We start from the raw sequence: 19,818 nt of genomic DNA, 5'->3' as shown, positions 1-19,818 counted from the left end.
AAGGCACTCAAAAATGTTTCTTCTGATAACTTAGACTACTTTAAAATGGAAAAGACCATGGATTGTGTTCCTAACAAAAAAGAGAGCTGGGAAAACATCAACAACTACAAATCTATAGATCCACTTTCTCATTTTTATGCAGGAATGTCTTTATGATAATAGCTTGAACCCAATGAGATTATTATTTATAAAAACTTGAGAAAGGAATAGGCAGGCTTTTTCACATGATTTCCACAGCAAATAGTATCTGTATAGTCATTTAGCTGAGAAGTGTAGTAATCCAGTGTTGTTTATCCTTTTTGAGTAAAATGAAAAGCACTTGTACTACCAAAGGAAAATGCATCCTTGAAAGCTACGGGAGATGGGACTAGAGATGATTTTGTTTAGTGATCCATTTTGTACTGACATCAAAGTTTCAAGTGAAGTGTTAAACAGTTGTTTTAACTCCTTTTTTCTCAAAATTAAAGATCTATTTATTATGAACAGGCAAAATATAGCATCTGTATTTATTCAAAAGCATTAAATACTGCAAATATCAAATATACATAGTTCATGCAGAATGAACTCTTAAGAAAATGAGATTAAGAACAAAAATACATTTTTATATATAAATAAGTCATTGAACTCTTCAATAAATTACTAATAGTGCTTTCTGCCAAAACCTAAAATAAAAATACTTCCTTAAGCTCTTATGCAAAAATTTAACATAGAATGCATCCTTATTGGTATGCCTGCAGTGACTTTTGTACCAACTACCTGAGTGTAGAGAACAAGAACTTTTGTGTTCCTAAATGGCGGCATGGCACTTAGAGTCCAGAAACGACTACTTGAAGCTACATATTTAGGCCATTATCTGACAAAACGATGTGGTCCTTTATAGCTGCTGCGTACCAAGGGAGGGTGAGAGTTGCTTGGACAGTAGAGTTGAACACTGCCATAATCAGCTCACTGCCAGACAAAGAGACCTGTGAACTTGCTGCATGGGAGCACTTGGAACATCTCTCTGCCAGCAGGGTCATACCACCTTCAGGTGTTTGGCAGTGCAATGGAAAAAGCATATTTGTTAAGGCTAATCATAAAGATCCCCTATTGATAGCAAGATTCTTTAGGTATTTCTATTGTCGTATAAAATTATATTAGTTATATTAAATTGTATACAAACCCTCTGTAAAATCTGTAGTAATGAAAAAGAGAGGCGTTCAAATAGCTCCACTTAAAAAAAAAAGTGGATTAAAACACATATTGCTGAGATGGCGTGCAATTGGATTGTATAGATCATTGGAATTAGCTCATCAAAATGTGTTTGGAAGGTACTTTTGATGGAAAGTGAGCTGGGCTCGGAATAGAGGAGAAGAAAGATCAGCTGATTAAACAGTGTCACAGCTGGGAATTTGCACAGGGCTTTCAGGGATTTTTAACTCCCCATTGCTACCAAAAACCTCATATTTAACAATATTATTCTTAGGGTGATTCCATAGAATTATGAATTATAGAGTAGTCTCATCTAAAGAATTAAAATTGCCAGTAACCCAAAAGTCAAGGAAGAACAACACATGGCATATGTTAGTAATCATAAGTATGTACTGAACAGTGATTTCTAGGAGGTAGAAAAGGTTTTGTAAAAGATATTATTGAGAACATATATGGTGGAAAAAGGTGAGTCAGTCATATGCAGGGAGAGTGAGAGACAATAGCTAGGCAGTATAAGTATATTCAGTCGTATATTGGCATTCCTGAAGTACAAAAGTAATAAGATGATGTCAGGTGTATTGGGGAAAATAATTTGTGAAAGATTTTTGTCAAAGGATGGATGAGAAAATGTGGAAAAATCATGTTCTACATTTTTGGAGGAAATCGTGCTCAGACTAATGACTTGACAGGGTCACCAAAGAACCAACACTGTTTCTGCTGATTGTTTGAATCCAAATGGTGGTCACTGATTTTAGAGTTTGATAATTTACCTTCTACCTCACGGCTTTTTCATTTATTCGATACTGGGTATCATTTCTAAGGCAGAAGATTGGTGAGGGCTAGGCAATGGGAGTTAAGGGACTTGCCCAAGGTCACACAGCTGGGAAGTGTTTGAGACCAGATTTGAACCCAGGACTTCCTGTCTCTGGGCCTGGCTCTCACTCATGGCTTTTTTTAAAGGAAAGTGTTTTTTAAACCTTATTAGCCATAGATACGTAAATTTTTATTATTGGGAACCAAAATAGTTTTTACTTTGATGTCATTATAACCTCAGTATTATTACCAACTTTCCACAACTTTTCTTCTTTGCTTCCTTCCTTCATTTGTAATGCTTTACATCAATGTTTTCTCTTTTTATATAGCAACCGGGCTGTTTCATCTTTTTATGAACAAGAGAGAGTAGAGAATGTGCTTCCCATTATGACCCAGCCTTATGATTTCAAACATTTTAAATCAAGACTTCCAGAGTGGGAAGAACAAATTGTATTTAATGAACGATTTAGTTATTTCCTCCAAGAATCTGAAGAAAGCCCTAAAGTCATTCTGTTCTTTGAGGTATGTTAAATATAATGGTTTTTCATGTTATTCTGAAATCACAATATATGTCTTATGACCGATGAACTGTACTTAATATAGAGTAATTTCCCACTTTAAATGATAGCACAGTAACTTTATATTTTGTCAGCAAGTGGCATCTGAAATTACTGTATCGACAAATACTTCTTAAACACCTGTTTATTCAACAGTGTCTTGGATAAGGAGTGGTGAAGGTAGAATGCAGAGTGTAGGACTTGGTTGGAAACTTCAAGATGGCAGATTTGGGCTTCAGGCCAGGCCCACCTTCTAACGGTAGAAGCATCCCGGTGTGGACTGGGCTCTGCTAGGGCGCAGGGCTCCCACTCTGGAGGCTAAAGGCTGCGGGAGCCCTTGTCTTACGGGCTGTAGATTCAGGTTTGGGAGGAACCCTGACATTCAGCAGGCCCCAAGAGGGAACTTGTTCTGAGGGAGGGACGCGGACACAGACCAAGTCTGCCATTCTGAGCCCACCGTGAACTGATGATGGGCGAGAGGGCGGGCGTTCAGAGGAGGGTGCGCTGCTGTGAAAGGAAGGGAGCGCGAAGCTTCCCGGGAAGGGGCTCTGCCTGGGCCTAAGCGGACCGATGGGCCCCAGAGAAGAGCCCAGGGGAGGAGGACGCCGGCCTGGTAGAGGAGGAGAGGACGCGGCCTGTGCGAGGCCTGTGCGAACGCCTTCGGTTCCTTCTAGAAGCACAGAATCGGGAGGGGCCCGCAGAGGCTCTTCCGCCGGCCCATTGTGCCCTGTGCGATGTGTGCGTGCTCAGTGCCGAGGAAGGGAGCCACCCATTGGTACAGTTTTTTATTTTTCTTCCCTCTGGGGAGGCACACGATGCTCCACCTTCCCCTCCCTGTGCAGGATGCTTTCCCTGCTTCCTTCCTGGCTTAGAAATGCAAGTGGAGCAAGAGATTCATCATCAAACGCCCTCCTTTTTCTGATGAGAAACTGAAAGTGGGGAATCAGTGGATTTGCAGAGGATCTGCCACTTTGTTTAGAGTCTCTTATATTTCCACACAAGCCTTTAATGCCCATCTGTACTGGGGGCAGCTTACTGGCTCAGTGGATTGAGAGCCAGGCCCAGAGGCGGGTTCAAATTTGGCCTCAGACCCTTCCTAGCTGTGTGACCCTGGGCAAGTCACTTAACCCCCATGGCCTAGCCCTTACCATCTTCTGCCTTGGAACAATACACAGAATGGATTATAAGATACAAGGTAAGGGTTATAAAAAATAACCTGTTGGCACTATAGAGTGTTGGCCCCAAAGTCATGCCCATGAGTTCAAATTTAGCCTCAAAGACTTACACATTGTGTGATCCTTTCTGACTCGGTTTCCTCATCTGTAAAGTGGGCTGGAGAAGGAAATGAAAAACCGCTCTAGTATCTTTGCCAAGAAAACTCCAAATGGAGTCACAAAGAGTTGGACATAACTCATTGACAAAACAAAAATAATCCTCTTTCTAAAAGTGATGGGGATGGAAAGGCTCCTTATCTTACTCTTACCATAAATCAGCAGCAGTTACAGAGTGTTTAAGGTGTGCAGAAGTGCTTCTATTTACATCGTCTCACTGGAGCCCACAGTTGCCATAGGAGGAGGTTTTCTCGTCTTGAACTCCCCCCGCCAGTGAAATCCCAGCTCTGGTCTCTTGCTTCCTCTGTGTAAGATCACAGGCTGGATGTTGGAAGTGGACAGAAAGACAAAAACTGTTCCTGCCCCCAAGGAGTTCGTAGTCTGCTCTTCTCCTGGCATTCTGTACCCTGTATTTTAGCATTTATCACAAATATAATTAAAGAGATATGATTTTCATCCTAAGGTAGTCATTGTTTTCCCTTCATTATATGAGTCTATTTTTAATTCATTTCAATTATAAAAGAGGATTTAATATGCAGTTTTAATTGGACTACAAATAATTACAACTGCATGTCAGTTTTACATTACTATATGAACATCTCTAGGGCTACCTTTTGATTCCAGATCTGTTTCTTATATCTATATCTGTAAAGCTGTCTAAATTCGAAAACTGGGCCTTTTTCAAATGAGCTCTCTGTATGTAAATAAGTAGGTAACCACAATTGTGGAGAAAAAATTCAGGATTTTAAAAATATTCATGTTTATTGTAACAAGTTTTTATTTAATTAAACAAAAGATAGTTTTTAAACATCAATTAAATAACATTTTAATTGAATTCAAAGGGTACTGGGTTTTATATTTTATGCAGGGAAATGGTTTTATTTTCATTTACTTTTCTAAGTCTTAAAACTTTATGGGGGAGTACTTTGGTAGTTTATAAAATTTACAGTGCTTAGTCTTCATGATTTAAATATAGTTGGGGTTCAAAGAGAATTTGTTTGTATCAAGTTCATAGCTTCTTTCAACTCAGTATGAAAAGTATTTTTATGTATCTCAGAGCAGAGTAATAAAAGATATTTTAACGAGTTTGCTTGATTTGGGAAAAATGAAAAATTCATTTGTTAAAAAACAAATTTCCCAATGCACTATAGATCTAAGAAGTCAAACAATGACATTTTAAAAAATATGGCTTTACAATGATTATCAGTTTTGCTTATTTGACATTCATTATTCATTTTTGTTAAAGTGTATCTCCTCCCATCCTATTGTCTAGCCAAATTGTTTGCACTGACAATCTTGGAGATGAGATTGTAGATTTTAATTTTAATTGCTATTTATTTTATTTTTATTTGTGGAGATTGTTTGGTAGATGAGCATCTTTAAAAAAAAAATAACAGCATAATTGGCATGGTTTCTAAGGAAGGAGGAATATTTGCTGTTATCTTTCCAGCTAGAGCTCTGCAGCCATTGCTCTCCTTGTCTAGCTGTTATCCTGAGTTTTGTTTTTCTCCCAGTGGTGCAATAGTGATTTCATTTTTTCTCTTTCATTAAACCTTTGGCACATAAAGGCTGGAAGGGACATTTATCCTTTTCTCCTTCTAGAAGATTATCAAACCCATACCTAGACTCTTTCTCTACTAGCAATCAAAAAATACTTACTATTTATTAAATGCTTACTTATAGGCACTATGCTAGGGATAAAGATGAAAGTAAAACAACCCTTTTCCTCATGGACCATACATTTTATCATACATATCCACTCAATATTTTGTACATCTGTGCTAATGTAACCTTATTGCTGTTTAACTGAAAAGACCTCTGATAATCATTACATTTAATTTTCTTCTCCAAATAAAAATAAATGATTACTATATGTAATATTGTCCTTCTTATGTGAGTATTTGTGTATGCACTTGTCTGCACCTATGTGTATTCAGTAATTGATTAGTAAGCCTTAATTTATCAGCTTCAATAATATACTTAGCAGTGAGCAATTTTATTTAGTAGAATCGTACTGATCACTAAAATTTCCTATTTATGTATGGGGAATTGAAGAAAATTTCACAAAAAGAAAATGAGATGCAAAAAAACTATGTTAAAAATTAGGTTATTTGGGGGCAGCTGAGTAGCTCAGTGGATTGAGAGCCAGGCCTAGAGACAGGAGGTCCTAGGTTCAAATCTGGCCTCAGACACTTCCCAGCTGTGTGACCCTGGGCAAGTCACTTGACCCCCATTGCCTACCCTTGCCAATCTTCCACCTATAAAATCAATACACAGAAAGTTAAGGGTTTAAAAAATTTAAAAAAAAATTAAGTTATTTGCTTTTAAATTGACTGAGGTAAAATGCAAATAAGACAAAATATGTCGTTAGTAGATCAAAGCTATTCTGATTTGTTTAAATTGGCATCTGATATGTATTTTTAAAATGCAGTAGCATTAGGATTTTTTCAGCTAGAAAATATTAACATTTAGATCAATCATAGTTCAATAAGAATTAATGTGGTTTTTTTAACTAAATATTTTCAGATTCTTGATTTCTTAAGCATGGATGAAGCCAAAGCCAACTCTGAGGTTCAAGTCCAGGAAAGGGGTTTTCGCAAAATTGCATGGGCATTTCTCAAGGTAATTTTTTTAATGTTGCAAACATATAAAAGCTTCCTTCAGATTCCATGAAACCATCTACCAGGTAACTAGTCCTGATAATGTGACTCCTCCTCACTGCCTCCATGGCTCCCCCCTTTTCTGATTCTTAATTTTGCTTTAATCAAGCAAGTAAAATACTACTAGAAAGTACATATTACAACCCTAGAACAAAACTCCTTTCCTTGGTCCACATTTTTTTTAATCTTCCTACTGGAATGTTAGCATATAAGCTCCTTGAGATTTTGTACTGCTCCCTTTTTATATTTGTATCCTGAGCACCTAGCTTAATGCCTGGCATTTTATAGGTGTTTAAATACATATTGATTACTGGTTCATTCTCAAGTCAATTTGGCCTCTTCTCCCAAGGTCATTTGGGTTTCATCAAATGTTGTATGAGCCAAGATAAGATAAAGTTTAAACACTGAAAAAAGACTTAAGAGAATGGTTGGTCACACTTGACCACTTTTCCAAGTCAGTTGTTTTTGATACTTTTTCTAATTTTACTATAGTCATTTTTCTTCAAATGTTTCTTATTTACATAGTAACTGATTTCTATCTTTGATTTTAAGTTTGATTTTTAAGGAGTATATTATATAAGTTTTGTAGCTTCTCTACTAAGCTGTTTATTGTTTCCATTTCCCCCCATTTAAATACTTCTTCCTTTCCATTTCTTTTGTTTAAAGCTTTCTTTTCATATATTTAATCACTAAAAACAAAAATAAAAACAAAATCCTCTAGCTTCTTTTCTTTCATGAATTCTAGTAGATCTTCTGGCAAAATGTCTTGACTTATAGATTTGGACATGTAATTATTTTCTTCTTCTGAATCTGTCTTAAAGCATTCTTCGTGCTATTTCTTTATCATTGGTGTTTTCTTCTGTTTACTCATTTTTCTGCTTCCTGATTTGGGACTTTGTTTTTTGTCCAAGATCTATGTGCTTTTGGAATGAGTTGTGGACCTTCTTTTGTATTGCTCTGTGTGATTTTGACTCTGGTTATTTTAAGTACTTCAGGAGTAGCTGACCAGCACTGTTGAGTGATGGTGTATGCTAGGCAGCTTGGGTATGAGACAATATGGAATAGTCTGAGCCAGAGAACTGATCTTTGTTCTCTTTTTGCTCCTAGTTTAATGTCAGACCTGTAAATTTCAGGTGTCCTTGGCTAGACTGTTTTCTAGACTCCTGTCTTCCTGTCCCTGGTACATAATTTCAGGCTCTAGATTTTCCCAGTGCAGTCTTTGTCCCTGAACTGGAAGGCTTCTATAAATTGTATTTTTAGGCTAGTCTTTTCTGACTAGATCCTTTCCCTAATACTACAGGCTTGACGCTATCTCTTTGTGTGGAATTTAGCTGGCAAAATGCACTTACTATATTTTCTCTTTGGATTTCTTGGTCATTTCTCAATCCTGTGCTCCCTTTTTTTTTTCCAGCCTTGCTGAAGTTGGGAAAAAGCTATATTTTTTTTTTTTGCTTTTACTCACTTTTCCATCATGAGGCACCTTCCCCTCTTGCTCTATACTCAATTTTCATTTAAATGTTACCCTCTTTTGCTCCTTCATTTTTTAGCACACACTGAGTCCCAATTCTTTCTCACTGACTATTTTCCTGACCACTTTTTCCACTCCTGCTTAGAATGCTCCTTGCTCCCCATTGCTATTTCCAGACCCCATCTACCACCATCACCAAGTAACCTCTTCTCCTGTGAAATCCATTCAATCAAATTTACCACCCAGTCAAGATTCTCAGAGCTCCTTATCTCCTGATTCCTAGGACACTCTCCTTCCTTTCACAGTGACTTCAAGTGCTCAGCCTTCCTCTCTTGCAAATTCTGCCTTCCTACTGGGGTTTTCAACATTCATAATGGTATTTACTCCAATACCCCAAACTTCCCAACTTTGTAGTCTTGTCACTCCCCGTGACCTGTGCCTTCCCGGATCTTGAGCTCTCCATTAGGAGGGCCACACTCTTCATCTTGCCATGTTCAAGAACTCTGAAATCCTTTTATCTGATCTTTTATCTTCACATTTGCCTTTGTCCCTTAGTCCTCCGAAATGGACTTTTTAGCAATGTTATGCCCTCTTTTCTCTCTTCTGTAGTACTCTCCCAGGCCAGCACCCTTCTTCTTGAACTTGATCCCTTCACATGCTGGGCTGTCTCCAGCATTCCTCACTTCTTAGAGTCTTTGGCTTCCTCGAAATTTCAGTGGAAGTCCTACCACGTGCCCCAGGCCTTTCTGGGTCTGTCTTCCCCACTCCCAGGCCCAAATCCCTCCCAGACTGTCTCCTCTGGACCAGTATATGTATATGGTAGCCCTCCTCCATTAGACTGTAAATCTCTTGGCAGTAAGGACTTTTTTTTTTCTTTTTCATTCATCTCACTAGCACTTAGTAAATTTCCTGACACAGAAAAGTGTTAAATAAATCAACGCTAATTGATTGATTGAGGACCCGGGAAATTTTAGGAGTCTGCAAAAATGGAATCAAAGGGAGAGGGAGAGGAATTAGCGTTAGCAAGCAGAAGGCACATTTCCTCAGTGATGAAGCCAGCGCCCAAACGTTTTTATATTGTAGACAGTGAGGTTTCATGAAAGCAATGTCTTTCCTCGTGTTGTAATATTGCCACCTTGTGGCCCTTTTGGACATTGCCACAAAAGTTCCTTTAGGGAAGTGATGGGCAACCTTTTGAGCTGGCTGTGTCAAAATTCACCAAAAAACCGAGCTGGGTGGTATGTCACTTCGAGGAAAAAAACCATAATTTTGTGATATTTATAGTTTAAAATAACAAAAACGTATAATCGTAATATATAATTGCATTTAATAAACCAAAATAGGTCAATTAATATAGGTAGAATTGTTATCTATAGTGCACAGTGTCTACACTACACTACAGCAAATGTTTCATCCTCAGCATGTGGCTCCATACTTCTCTGTATGCGCTGTGTGTCATCGAAAATGGCTACGTGTGACATGCATGTCATAGCTTTGCCATCACCTCTTTAGGGTGTAAGGCTTTTATAGATTGTCCTTGTCATTAGCATATTTCATAACATTTTTACAATTGTGGATTATTAATTTCATATTTTTATTCTTAGCCCATCTAGTTATACAATGAAGTATTCAGTAAAAATTGGGCTTTGGAAGTCTTTGAAGGGTGAGTTGACCCTGAAGTTAAATTTTAGGTAATAGCAGAAATTATCCCCAGTTAGTTATCTGTATGTAGTCTAGAACTTGAAGATTGATCTTTTTTTTTTGTTTTTTGTTTTTTGTTTTTTTTAAACCCTTGTACTTCGGTGCATTGTCTCATAGGTGGAAGATTGGCAAGGGTGGGCAATGGGGGTCAAGTGACTTGCCCAGGGTCACACAGCTGGGAAGTGGCTGAGGCCGGCTTTGAACCTAGGACCTCCTGTCTCTAGGCCTGGCTCTCACTCCACTGAGCTACCCAGCTGCCCCTTGAAGATTGATCTTTTAAAAAAAATTTAACTAATTTAGAATTTATGATAGTGGTGGTGACTTGGCTGAGGCCAATTTACTAGTATACTGTCTATAAATAAATCAGAAGATTTATCATTTCATTATTTTTTTATTATTAACTCTGGTCATGCTGATTGCAACACCTCCACATAGATAGTTTCATGCTTTAATGTAACTCAAAATATCATTCCCTGGTAACCATCTTTAGGTGATGAGCCTTTTCATATTATTTAGGGTGATTATTAGATGATAATTCATTGTTAGGAATAGACTTTTCAGCTTATTAGGGCCTGCAAAAGTTTTTTCACTGCTGATATAGCCTTTGTAGATACAAGGTGACTTCTGTGCCACAACTGATGTGTTTGAATAAGATTTTAGTGAGTACACAGCCTAAAATATAATGTCCAGGTGGAAATGAACACTCATATATTTAATTAGGTCTGTGATCTTGTCCATCTAGTTTTTCCCCCTAATGATACAGATTTTAACCCATCCTTTCCTGCTTCACCTTTGTGGCTTTTGTCCATACTATCTCATAATTTTGTTCCAGGAGATATACCTGGTAACCTGGGAGCTTTCCTCACTTTCCTCTGACTTTAGGAAGATGTATTGCTCTCCTTTCCATCCTCTTCAGTTCAGACAGACTGTGTTTCCTTTAGTTCCTCCCACATGAGCCTCAAGCTCTATTCTTCTAAATTCTTAACTTTGGTGTAATCCTCAATGCCTCACACCATATATCCAATCAGTAACAAATATGTCCATTTCCTCAGGGTTATGTTTTGATTTTTTAATGTTAAGAAAGAATATTTGAGTGGAATAGTCTGTTATTCTATTTATTCAGCCAATTATACCCATAGGAATCTTAGCAGTTTGAACCATAGGCAAAACCAAGATTATCACTGTATAAGACTGGCAGCTTACTCTGTTTCCAAGTCAAGTAAATAAAAATAAATACATTTTATTGTAAATCCAAGGAGAAAATGGACAAGTGTATTCCTTTATAGCAAACCTGTATTATAATTAGGCTAATTATAAGCCATTATTGTTTGGTTTTTAAACCAGTTTCAGTAAGCAGTATTTAGTTTAGCTTAGTTCTTTTTATTGGGGGTTCTTGAAAGTAATAAAACTTTTTTTTTTAAGAAATCATTTCTAATTGTCTCCTTTAGCTAATTTAGACTGGACTGTCTTCAGTTAGTATAAAATGGTGAGACTTTACCACTTTCAAAGAAATAGTCCTCATTTAACCATAATAATAATCTTGTGCAATTATTTTCCAAGGAAACCCTTGCCAGAAAATGCAATTTGGTATTTAAGTGTCTATAATGTGAAGCATAGACATGTTAACTAGGCAATTGAAATATAAAATTTTTGACCTATTACCTTGCTTAACCCATTGAGTCAAATCATTTCCTTATCTTTAGCTTGTGACTTACAAGTAGGACTATCTGAATCAGAGAAATGATATTTTGAGAATGAGTACCTAATATTAATCTTAATGCTTTTGGTTTTTTTTTTTTTGTTGTTGTTGTTGTTGTTGTTGTTCTTTTTAGCTAGTAGGAGCCAATGGAATTTTGAACATCAATGGGAAACTCCGTCTTCAACTATACTGCCCTCCTCCTAGGATTAGGTCACAGTTAAATGTGGTTGAAGTTTTTGAATGGTGGTCAAAATGTCCAAGAATTCGTTATCCATCAACATTGTATGTAACCATAAAAGGCCTGAAACTCCCAGATCATGTAAGTTATTTTGTTTTTTGATACAGTTATAAATAAATTATTCTTAGTAGCTGAAATTCAGCAGCAAGTAGTTGATTTTCCAGACTAAGAAAGCCTTTTGAGACTTTGAACCGTAGCTTTTTAGACATGGGAGAGGGAATTATCTGGGAAATGTGTCATAGTAAGTGGTTGTCTACAGGGAATTATAAAAGTATGGTTGTAGTTTGAAGATTTTGCTTTACTTGTATTAAAACTTTGCTGAGGTCCTTTTTTTAATTATGAAAAATAACAAAAAATATACAATAACTTCAATGGATTTGTGATTTTCTTAATTTGGGAATCCTTCTAGTGATGCAGATGATAGCCCAGTTCTGCCTGTTCATACAGTGTCTGTCTGTAACAGAGAATCTAGTTAGAATGTTCTGGGATGGCTTTCTTGAATTCTCTTTATATTGCAAAAATAGCTGTGGAACCTGTAAGCCTCTTCCTTGACACTGTCATATGATCAGTCCCCTTTTTGTCCTCTTCTACATTTCTGTGATAACGTTTTTATACTGCTTCTCCAGCATAATGGTTTGTTTGTAATAAGTTATAGCTTGCTCCCTTACACCAGGCCTCCTCACCCCTGGCAATGGACATCCTAAAAGTTCTCTCTAAAAAAAAAGTAATCTGATTATAGTTGTTAAGACTGCAATTTTAGTGCTGTGAATAGAATCAGTTGACAGGTATATTTAAACATTTGTTATATGCCAGAAACTCTGCTAAGCACTGGTTACACAAAGAAAAGCAAATATACGGTCCTTGTCCTCAAGAAGCTTGCTTGCCTTCTAATGCAGTAAACAACATGCAAAGGACTGGGTACATATGAAATGCATACAGAGGAGCTGGAAGTTATCTCACTGGGGAGGATAAGGGGGAATGAGAGAGGGGAGGAAGGATCACTGGGAAAGGGCCATCTGCAAAAGGGAGAATTTGAACCGAGCCTTGAGGAAAGCCAGAGAAGTTGAGAGGCAGCGGTGAGGAGCCAGAGTATTCCAGGCTTGGGGGACTGCCAGGACCAGGGCAAAAAGAGAGCAAATGAAGTGGTCTGTGATAAGGCTGGTGAAGCTGGATCCTACAATGATAGAATGTGAGAAGGTGGAACAGATAGGAAGGAGTCAGATTGTGAAGAACTTCAAATGCTTATCAGAGGGCTTCGTAGTTGATCTTGGAGGCAACAGGAGGGCGCTAGTGGAGTTTATTAAAAAATAGAGTTACGGGGCAGCTGGGTAGCTCAGTGGAGTGAGAGTCAGGCCTAGAGATGGGAGGTCCTAGGTTCAAACCCGGCCTCAGACACTTCCCAGCTGTGTGACCCTGGGCAAGTCACTTGACCCCCATTGCCTACCCTTACCACTCTTCCACCTATGAGACAATACACCGAAGTACAAGGGTTTAAAAAAAAATAGAGTTACACCGTCAGACATGCACTTTAGGAAAATTACTTTGATGGCCATGGAGAGGCCAATTTGGAATGGGGAGAGATTTGAGGCGGGAGGCCAACTATAAGTCTTTGTGTCAGAGGCGACGAGGGCCTCTCTTAAAATGGTGGCTAGGTGAGAAAAGGGGATATATATGAGAGATGTGGTGAAGGTAGAAACAAAATTTGACAATAGATTTAACTCTCTGGGGTATGAGTGAGGAATGGAAGATGACACCAAACTTTTCCATCCCAGATGATAAGGAACAAGGCAACATTAAAAGGTTTGAGATAACAACTTTAAAAACAGAGCAATGTTTTATAATTTAATGTATCCTAGTAAACTTTAAATATATTGCTAACATGGTTGTACATAAATCAGTTAGATAGCAAGAAGTTGATTCTGAAATGAGATTAGGAAACCCACATAGGATATAAAATCAATCCAGATGACTAATCACAATATATTACAAACTCCACTAATACTGGTTAATATAACTCCAGGTTATTATTTCAGTACTGAAGCCAAGTAATTGAACTAAAAAGAACCGAACACAGCTTGTGATTATGTTGATAGTGCATGAAAGACTTCAAAACTAGGAATTTCTTGGAATAGCATATCCTTTTGACATAGGCTTAGGTATGGTGTAGGTATAGGTAAGATCATAAAACTTATTAGGTAGAGTAGCACAGGAATGGAATCTTTCTTCTTTTAACATTGATGTTAAAAAATATCAGTATTTCAAACTTCTAGGCATTTAAGGCAACATGCCCTTTTGTTTTATTTGCATTAATTTGATAAGCCTTATATTTGAAATAAAAATAGAAAAATCCACTAGTTTATTAATTTTTGAAACTATTTCCCCCTTACTGCTTGTTTTCAGATCTTAAAATATTTTGTGTGCTCTAATTATGGACTTACAAAATTGTAGTACCTAATTAATTGTAGGTAGATCCTTCTTTTCGTTCTATGATGGCACTTCAGCAGGAACAAGGTAGTACATCATATTGTGAACTTCAGAAGGAGACAAGTAAAAGAAGTAATGAACCAGTTCCAGAAGACCAAAAGGAATTAATAAAGTGGTCGAGGTTGCCTGGGCAGGTAAGATATTTCAAAAATTTCAAGTTCATTTCTAGGTTAATGTTCTTTACATATTTATTTCAAGTTATAGTAGTTACTTCCACATAAGTGATTAATAAATGTTTGTTCAGTTGAATTCAGAACTCCCTCAGTCTATGTAGGCAACAACTAGGAAAACTATGAGTGGTTCCAGTTACTTTCTAGTGGACCCTGATCCAAAAATAGCTCTCTCTTTTGATGAGTTGGAAATGCCCGCAGACCCTTTTCTTCAGTACATTGTTGACTTCTCCATCAAACATGCTTCCAAACCTATCTGTCTGGGAAAAGTAGATTATTACAAAACAGTCATTCTACAAATATTTGCCTGTTATCTGTTAGTGGTATAGAACTGTCCTGGTTGCTTTTGAGTATACAAAGAGTATAATTTAACACTAAGTAGTGATCATTTATTAAGCACCTACTATGTGCAAAGCATTCTGGCATATACATGGATGCAAAGACATATAATGATATAGTTTCTGTCCTTAAAAGAACTTGTCTTACACTGGTGAGTTGATGGGGATGGTCAGGGCTTACGAGAGAATGCAGCATATATAAAGTGGTGAGACATGCTACCCCTCTCCAGTCAGTCACCTGATTGACTCCCACTGCAGACTGAGACTGATGGATTTTTTTAACATAGTCAATGTAGGATTTTTCTTTTTTGCTTGATTATACATAATTGTAATGGGTTTTGTTTTTCTTGGTGTAAGTAAGAGAGCTTGGTCCTGAAAAAAATTGATTTTTAAAAAATATGGGATGATGGTAGGGTATGATGAAGGCAAGAATTCGATTCAGGAAGTCTTAAGAAAACTTATGAGGGAGAAAACACTTTCATTTGGAATTGAGAAAAGCTTTGTGGAGGAGGAGATGGCTAAAGTAAGGCTTGAAGGAAGATCAGAATTAAAAATTTTAAAAATCACTGCACAGAGATGAAAATAACATTGAATTTAGGCAATAACTTTAGTTATGTTTAGCTTGAAGGCAGAATGTGTAATGGGTGATAATATGGAACAAGGTTAGAAAGGTAGATTGGAACTAGATCATGGGGGGCTAAGGGAGGCTAAGGATTTTGGCTTTTGTTCTGGATACCACCAGAGAATTTCTGATGATTTTAATAAGGTGGCTAGACCTATATGTCTTCTCAAGGTTTTTCTGGTTAGCTATATGAAGAATGTATTGGTGGGATGGCTAGGTAGCTCAATGACTAGAAAGCTAGGCCTGGAGATGGGAGCCCCTAGGTTCAAATCTAGTCTCTGATACTTCCTTGGCGTGTGACCCTGGGCAAGTCACTTAACCCCATTTACCTACCCCCTTACTGCACTTCTGCCTTGGAACTAATACTTAGTAAAGATATATCGATATTTTGAGGTATGGAGAAAGGAAGATGGACAAGTTTACAATGGATGCCCCAGTCTCCTCAATACAACTTGTTCAAGACATTCCCCAATTAATGGACAGTCCCTCACTTTCCAATTCTTTACTACCTCAAAAAGAGCTGCAGTAAACATTTTTGTACAAAGAGATCAAAGGGGCCAATTTCATCGGATCACAGAGGATGCGGCAGGAGGTGAGCCGTAAGAAGACTGGCAAGGTAGGAAGCAGTGATGCTATGGAGGTCTTTTAAAAACAGTATTTTATAAGCAATAGGGAGCTACTGGAGTTGCTCAAACAGGTTGTCACCATGAAAAGAACAAAGTGACAATAGAATAGGAGTTTTGGACTGTAAAAATAGGGCTGTACCCCCAAGGGCCCGTCTAGCGCTTCATCTCCAATCCTGTGATCATGGTGAGGATGAGACCAGCTCCCAGGGACCCAGTTTCCCCACCTCAGGGTCATCCTCCACCCTTATTTCACATTCATTTCACACATCCAGCCCGCCTCCAGAGCATCTCTCCTAGCCGTCTCCTCACTTCGGCTCCCATAGCCACCCTCCTGGGCTAGCTGGCTCCTGCAGTAGCCTCTGAGGGCTCTCCTGGCCTCCAGTGTCTCCCTGCTTGAACCAAAATGGTCCTCCGGAAGTGAAGGCCTAAGCCCGTCCCCTGCCCCCAGGAAACCCCAGTGTTCCCTCCACAGACTCCCCTTTTCTACTTTTCCAGTGTTCTTGTCCCCTCCAATACTGTCCCCTCAGTGGCATTGGCAGTCCGTCTTGCTGCCCTTCAAACAGGACCCTGGCTCTGTGCCTTTCCCTGATGGTTCCTCCTGCCTGCAAAGCTCTCCTTCTCGTCTCCACGTCCTGGCTTCCTCCAGGGCTCTGTGCCCATCCTGCCCTTCTTTCCCCCTCTGTTAGTGCCTTTCCCAGGCGGTGCTAGAGACAAGGCGTGTATGCGGGCCTGTTGTGCCCCTGGCCTATGTAGGTGCTCTTCCCTCTGCCTCAGGCTCCTCAGTTGTAAATGAGGATCCTAGTAGCAGACTGTGCCGGGAAATATAAGCCACTTAACATGTTCCTTTGGCCCTCGTGCACTGATGTTCATCAAGGATACTCATGTGACAGCAAGTCATGGAGGGGCGCCGGGGTGCCCTACTCGTGCAGGGGACTTGGAGACTAGCGCCTGTGGAGGGGGGGCAGGCTGAAGGCGAGCCTACCCAGGAGGAAGGGAGCCTACCCAGGCAGGAAGACTTCCCCCAGAGAAAGAGGGGCGAGAGCAACATCTGTTCCAGCGGCCCTGAAAGCAGCAGAAGCGGGTGCTACGGAGGGCTCCCAGTGTGGTCACACTTTGAGGAAGCCATCGTGGGTCTTCCTGACTTTTGTCCTGCCACCTGACTCCAGTGACTCTGGAAGAGAGAGTGAGGTTGCCCGAAGACTTTGGGCAACTTTGCCTCACTTGAATCTAATTTATGCTCTAGTCAAAGTACAACACCAGTGATGCCATTTTAGTCCTCTTTGAGTGCAAAGAACAACCAACCAATTAACTTACAATTTTTTTCTTATGTGGTTTTATAGGCTGAAAAATAGAAGTTTAGAGAATATCCAATGTAATCTTTAGCTACTTTGTGATATTTCATGTGCTATAAGTGCTTAATAAATTTTTATCGAATTTTAATTTAAATCCATGTGAGAAAAATTCTAGAGCAGGGGTCAGCAACCTTTTTGGCTGTGAGAGCCATAAATGCCACATTTTTTAAAATGTAATTTCGTGAGAGCCGTACAGTGCTCACAGTGCTGTGCACTCCTGTAACAGTGCCTGAAAAAAAATTGACTTTATGGCTCCTGCAGAAAGAGCCATATGTTGCTGATCCCTGGTCTAGGGAGATCCATTTCCATACTAACAAATCAGTCCTTTCCTTCCTTGTCAGAGAATGAATACTTGAGTAGGGCCCATCTTTACTTTCTGAGATACACATAACAAGTATTTGATATATAATCAAGTGAAATTTTTTTTTTTTACTCTTGATTTTTTGGTGACAAAACATGTTTGATTAGTAGGTAAAAGTATTAGGGAAATTTTAATATTAGCCTTTTAATTCTTAGAAGTGTAACTTTCTGATCCTGTTACAAAGGATTCTTATGAGTTCATAGCAAAATTGCATCAATCTGACGTCCCAAAATAGTGATCATTTACTAAAAGAATAGTGTTAAAATTAGCTTTGATGGAATGGTCCCTTTGATTCTTTCTTATGTAGTAAAACTGTGAAGCAACATAGAAATTAGAAGACAAAATGAGATAACGAATATAAAAGTCAAAAATTATTGTGCTCCTAAATTTTCAGTTTGCTATGTATTTTGCCCTTTCTCTTCCCTTTTTTACATTGTGATAAATTCTGCATTTTAATATATTTCTTTCTGTTTCCATGTAGAAATCAGAGTCTCTTTTTTATCCTTGTAGCTTCCTGAACAATTTACTATGGAACCCTCAGTGGACCTCTTAGGCCTAAACTGTAGGAAGAGTGAACTTATAAAGGCATTGATTCTTTCTTTTTTTTTTTTTTCTTCTCACAGCTCTGTGTAAACATGAGAAAGAGATCTACAAAATAATCTTTTAAAAATATATGGATAATTTTTTTCTCCCTCTCACTCCCATGGCTCTTAAACTAATCAATTAATTCACTTGTTTGTTAATTTTTAAAACCCTTACCTTGTGTCTTAGAATCCTAAATATCAATTCTAAGGCAGAAGACTGGTAAGGGCTAGGCTGGGGTTAAGTGGCTTACCCAAGGTCAGACTCTAAGATAAAGTGGCTAAAGTGATACTGGAACCCAGGCCCTCCTGACTGTAGGCCTGACCCTCTCTCCGCTGGGCTATCTAGTTCCAAAGTTCCCCTTCCCTCCCCCTCCCATGGCTCCTTTAAAATTTATGCAGCCTGATGATGAAGCACTTAAGGAATTCAGGACTCATTAAAATGATACTGAACCATTATAGATACTTAATTTACTTAACTTCATTTGGGAAATTGTATTTAATAGGTTTGCCGCATCCCAAACAAGCACCTGTTTTCACTGCATGCAGGAGAACGAGGATGTTTCCGGGTTAATTTCTCCCAGAATGGAAGAATGTTAGCAGCAGCATGTGCAGGCCATGATGGCTATCCTGTTATTTGTAAGTTGTAAAAATCTATGTTTTATCTGAATTTTTGTGGTCTGTAAGAGGGTAGTGAAGAAAAGCATTTGAAATTCTTGTATCGGTTTTTAAAAGCTCAGTTCAATTCTATTTTGAAGACAAAAAGATCAGTTGTCTAAAATAGAATAAATAACATTAGCCATTTTTTCTTCTGGCACCATATAATATATACTACCTGATCACTATTCAGCAAATAGCAAATTAAGGGCATTAATTATGATTTGAGAACATAATACAGAAGTAAAAACCTTCCCAATTTAAATTTGCCATTTCATTCCACATTTCAAAATATTCATAATACCAATTTGATTATCAGTCTATCACCAAATATTTACTAAGTATCTATGTGCCAGGTACTTGGTATACAAGTGTGAAGACTGAAACAATCCCTACTCACAAAGGATTTCTGTTTTAATAGGGAAGATAGTAAGTAGATAGTTACATATGTACCACATAAATATGAAGTTAATAAATTCAAATATTTGTGATCTCATTTAGGGTTTTCTGGGAAAAGATACTGGAGTGGTTTGCCATTTCCTTCTCCAGCTCATTTTATAGATGTAGAAACTGAGGCAAATGGGGTTAAGTGACTTGCCCAGGGTCACCTAATTTGTTAGCGTCTGAGGCCAGATTTGAATTCAGGAAGATGAGTCTTCCTGACTCTGGAACTAGGGCTCTATCCACTACATCTCCTAGATGACCCTTAATATATTTATTAAGTTAGTCTAAATCAGTTATTCCAAGCAGAGGAGATACATATTCAAAGTGAAAAAGTAGGCAAATTGCTTGTCCCATGTAATTTAACTATTTGATTTAAGTTATTTAAAGGGGTGCTGTACAAGTGTATGAACCACTAAATGGAAATAGATCCTTATAAACTTTTATCACAGGTAATATAGCAGAGATGAAATAGGAAATTTTCTTTTTGGGGATATATTTTGGAATAATATTCCAGTATTTGAACAT

The 19,818-nt window shown here is 38.2% G+C and overlaps 1 protein-coding gene across 1 annotated transcript in view; it reads left to right on the top strand.

The window, feature by feature from the left end:
- Nucleotides 1-19,818, top strand: part of AHI1 (Abelson helper integration site 1) — a 247,409-nt gene that overhangs the window by 16,507 nt on the left and 211,084 nt on the right. Inside the window, exons 8-12 of the mRNA XM_044675444.1 lie at nucleotides 2,334-2,526; nucleotides 6,419-6,514; nucleotides 11,554-11,739; nucleotides 14,124-14,276; nucleotides 18,699-18,831. Of these exons, the coding sequence (XP_044531379.1) occupies nucleotides 2,334-2,526; nucleotides 6,419-6,514; nucleotides 11,554-11,739; nucleotides 14,124-14,276; nucleotides 18,699-18,831 (761 nt within the window). The remainder of the gene's footprint in view (nucleotides 1-2,333; nucleotides 2,527-6,418; nucleotides 6,515-11,553; nucleotides 11,740-14,123; nucleotides 14,277-18,698; nucleotides 18,832-19,818) is intronic.

The sequence above is a fragment of the Gracilinanus agilis genome, chromosome 4 (genome assembly GCF_016433145.1).
Source record: "Gracilinanus agilis isolate LMUSP501 chromosome 4, AgileGrace, whole genome shotgun sequence".
Taxonomy (NCBI): Eukaryota; Metazoa; Chordata; class Mammalia; order Didelphimorphia; family Didelphidae; genus Gracilinanus; species Gracilinanus agilis.
This window is presented reverse-complemented; position numbering and strand designations above follow the sequence as displayed.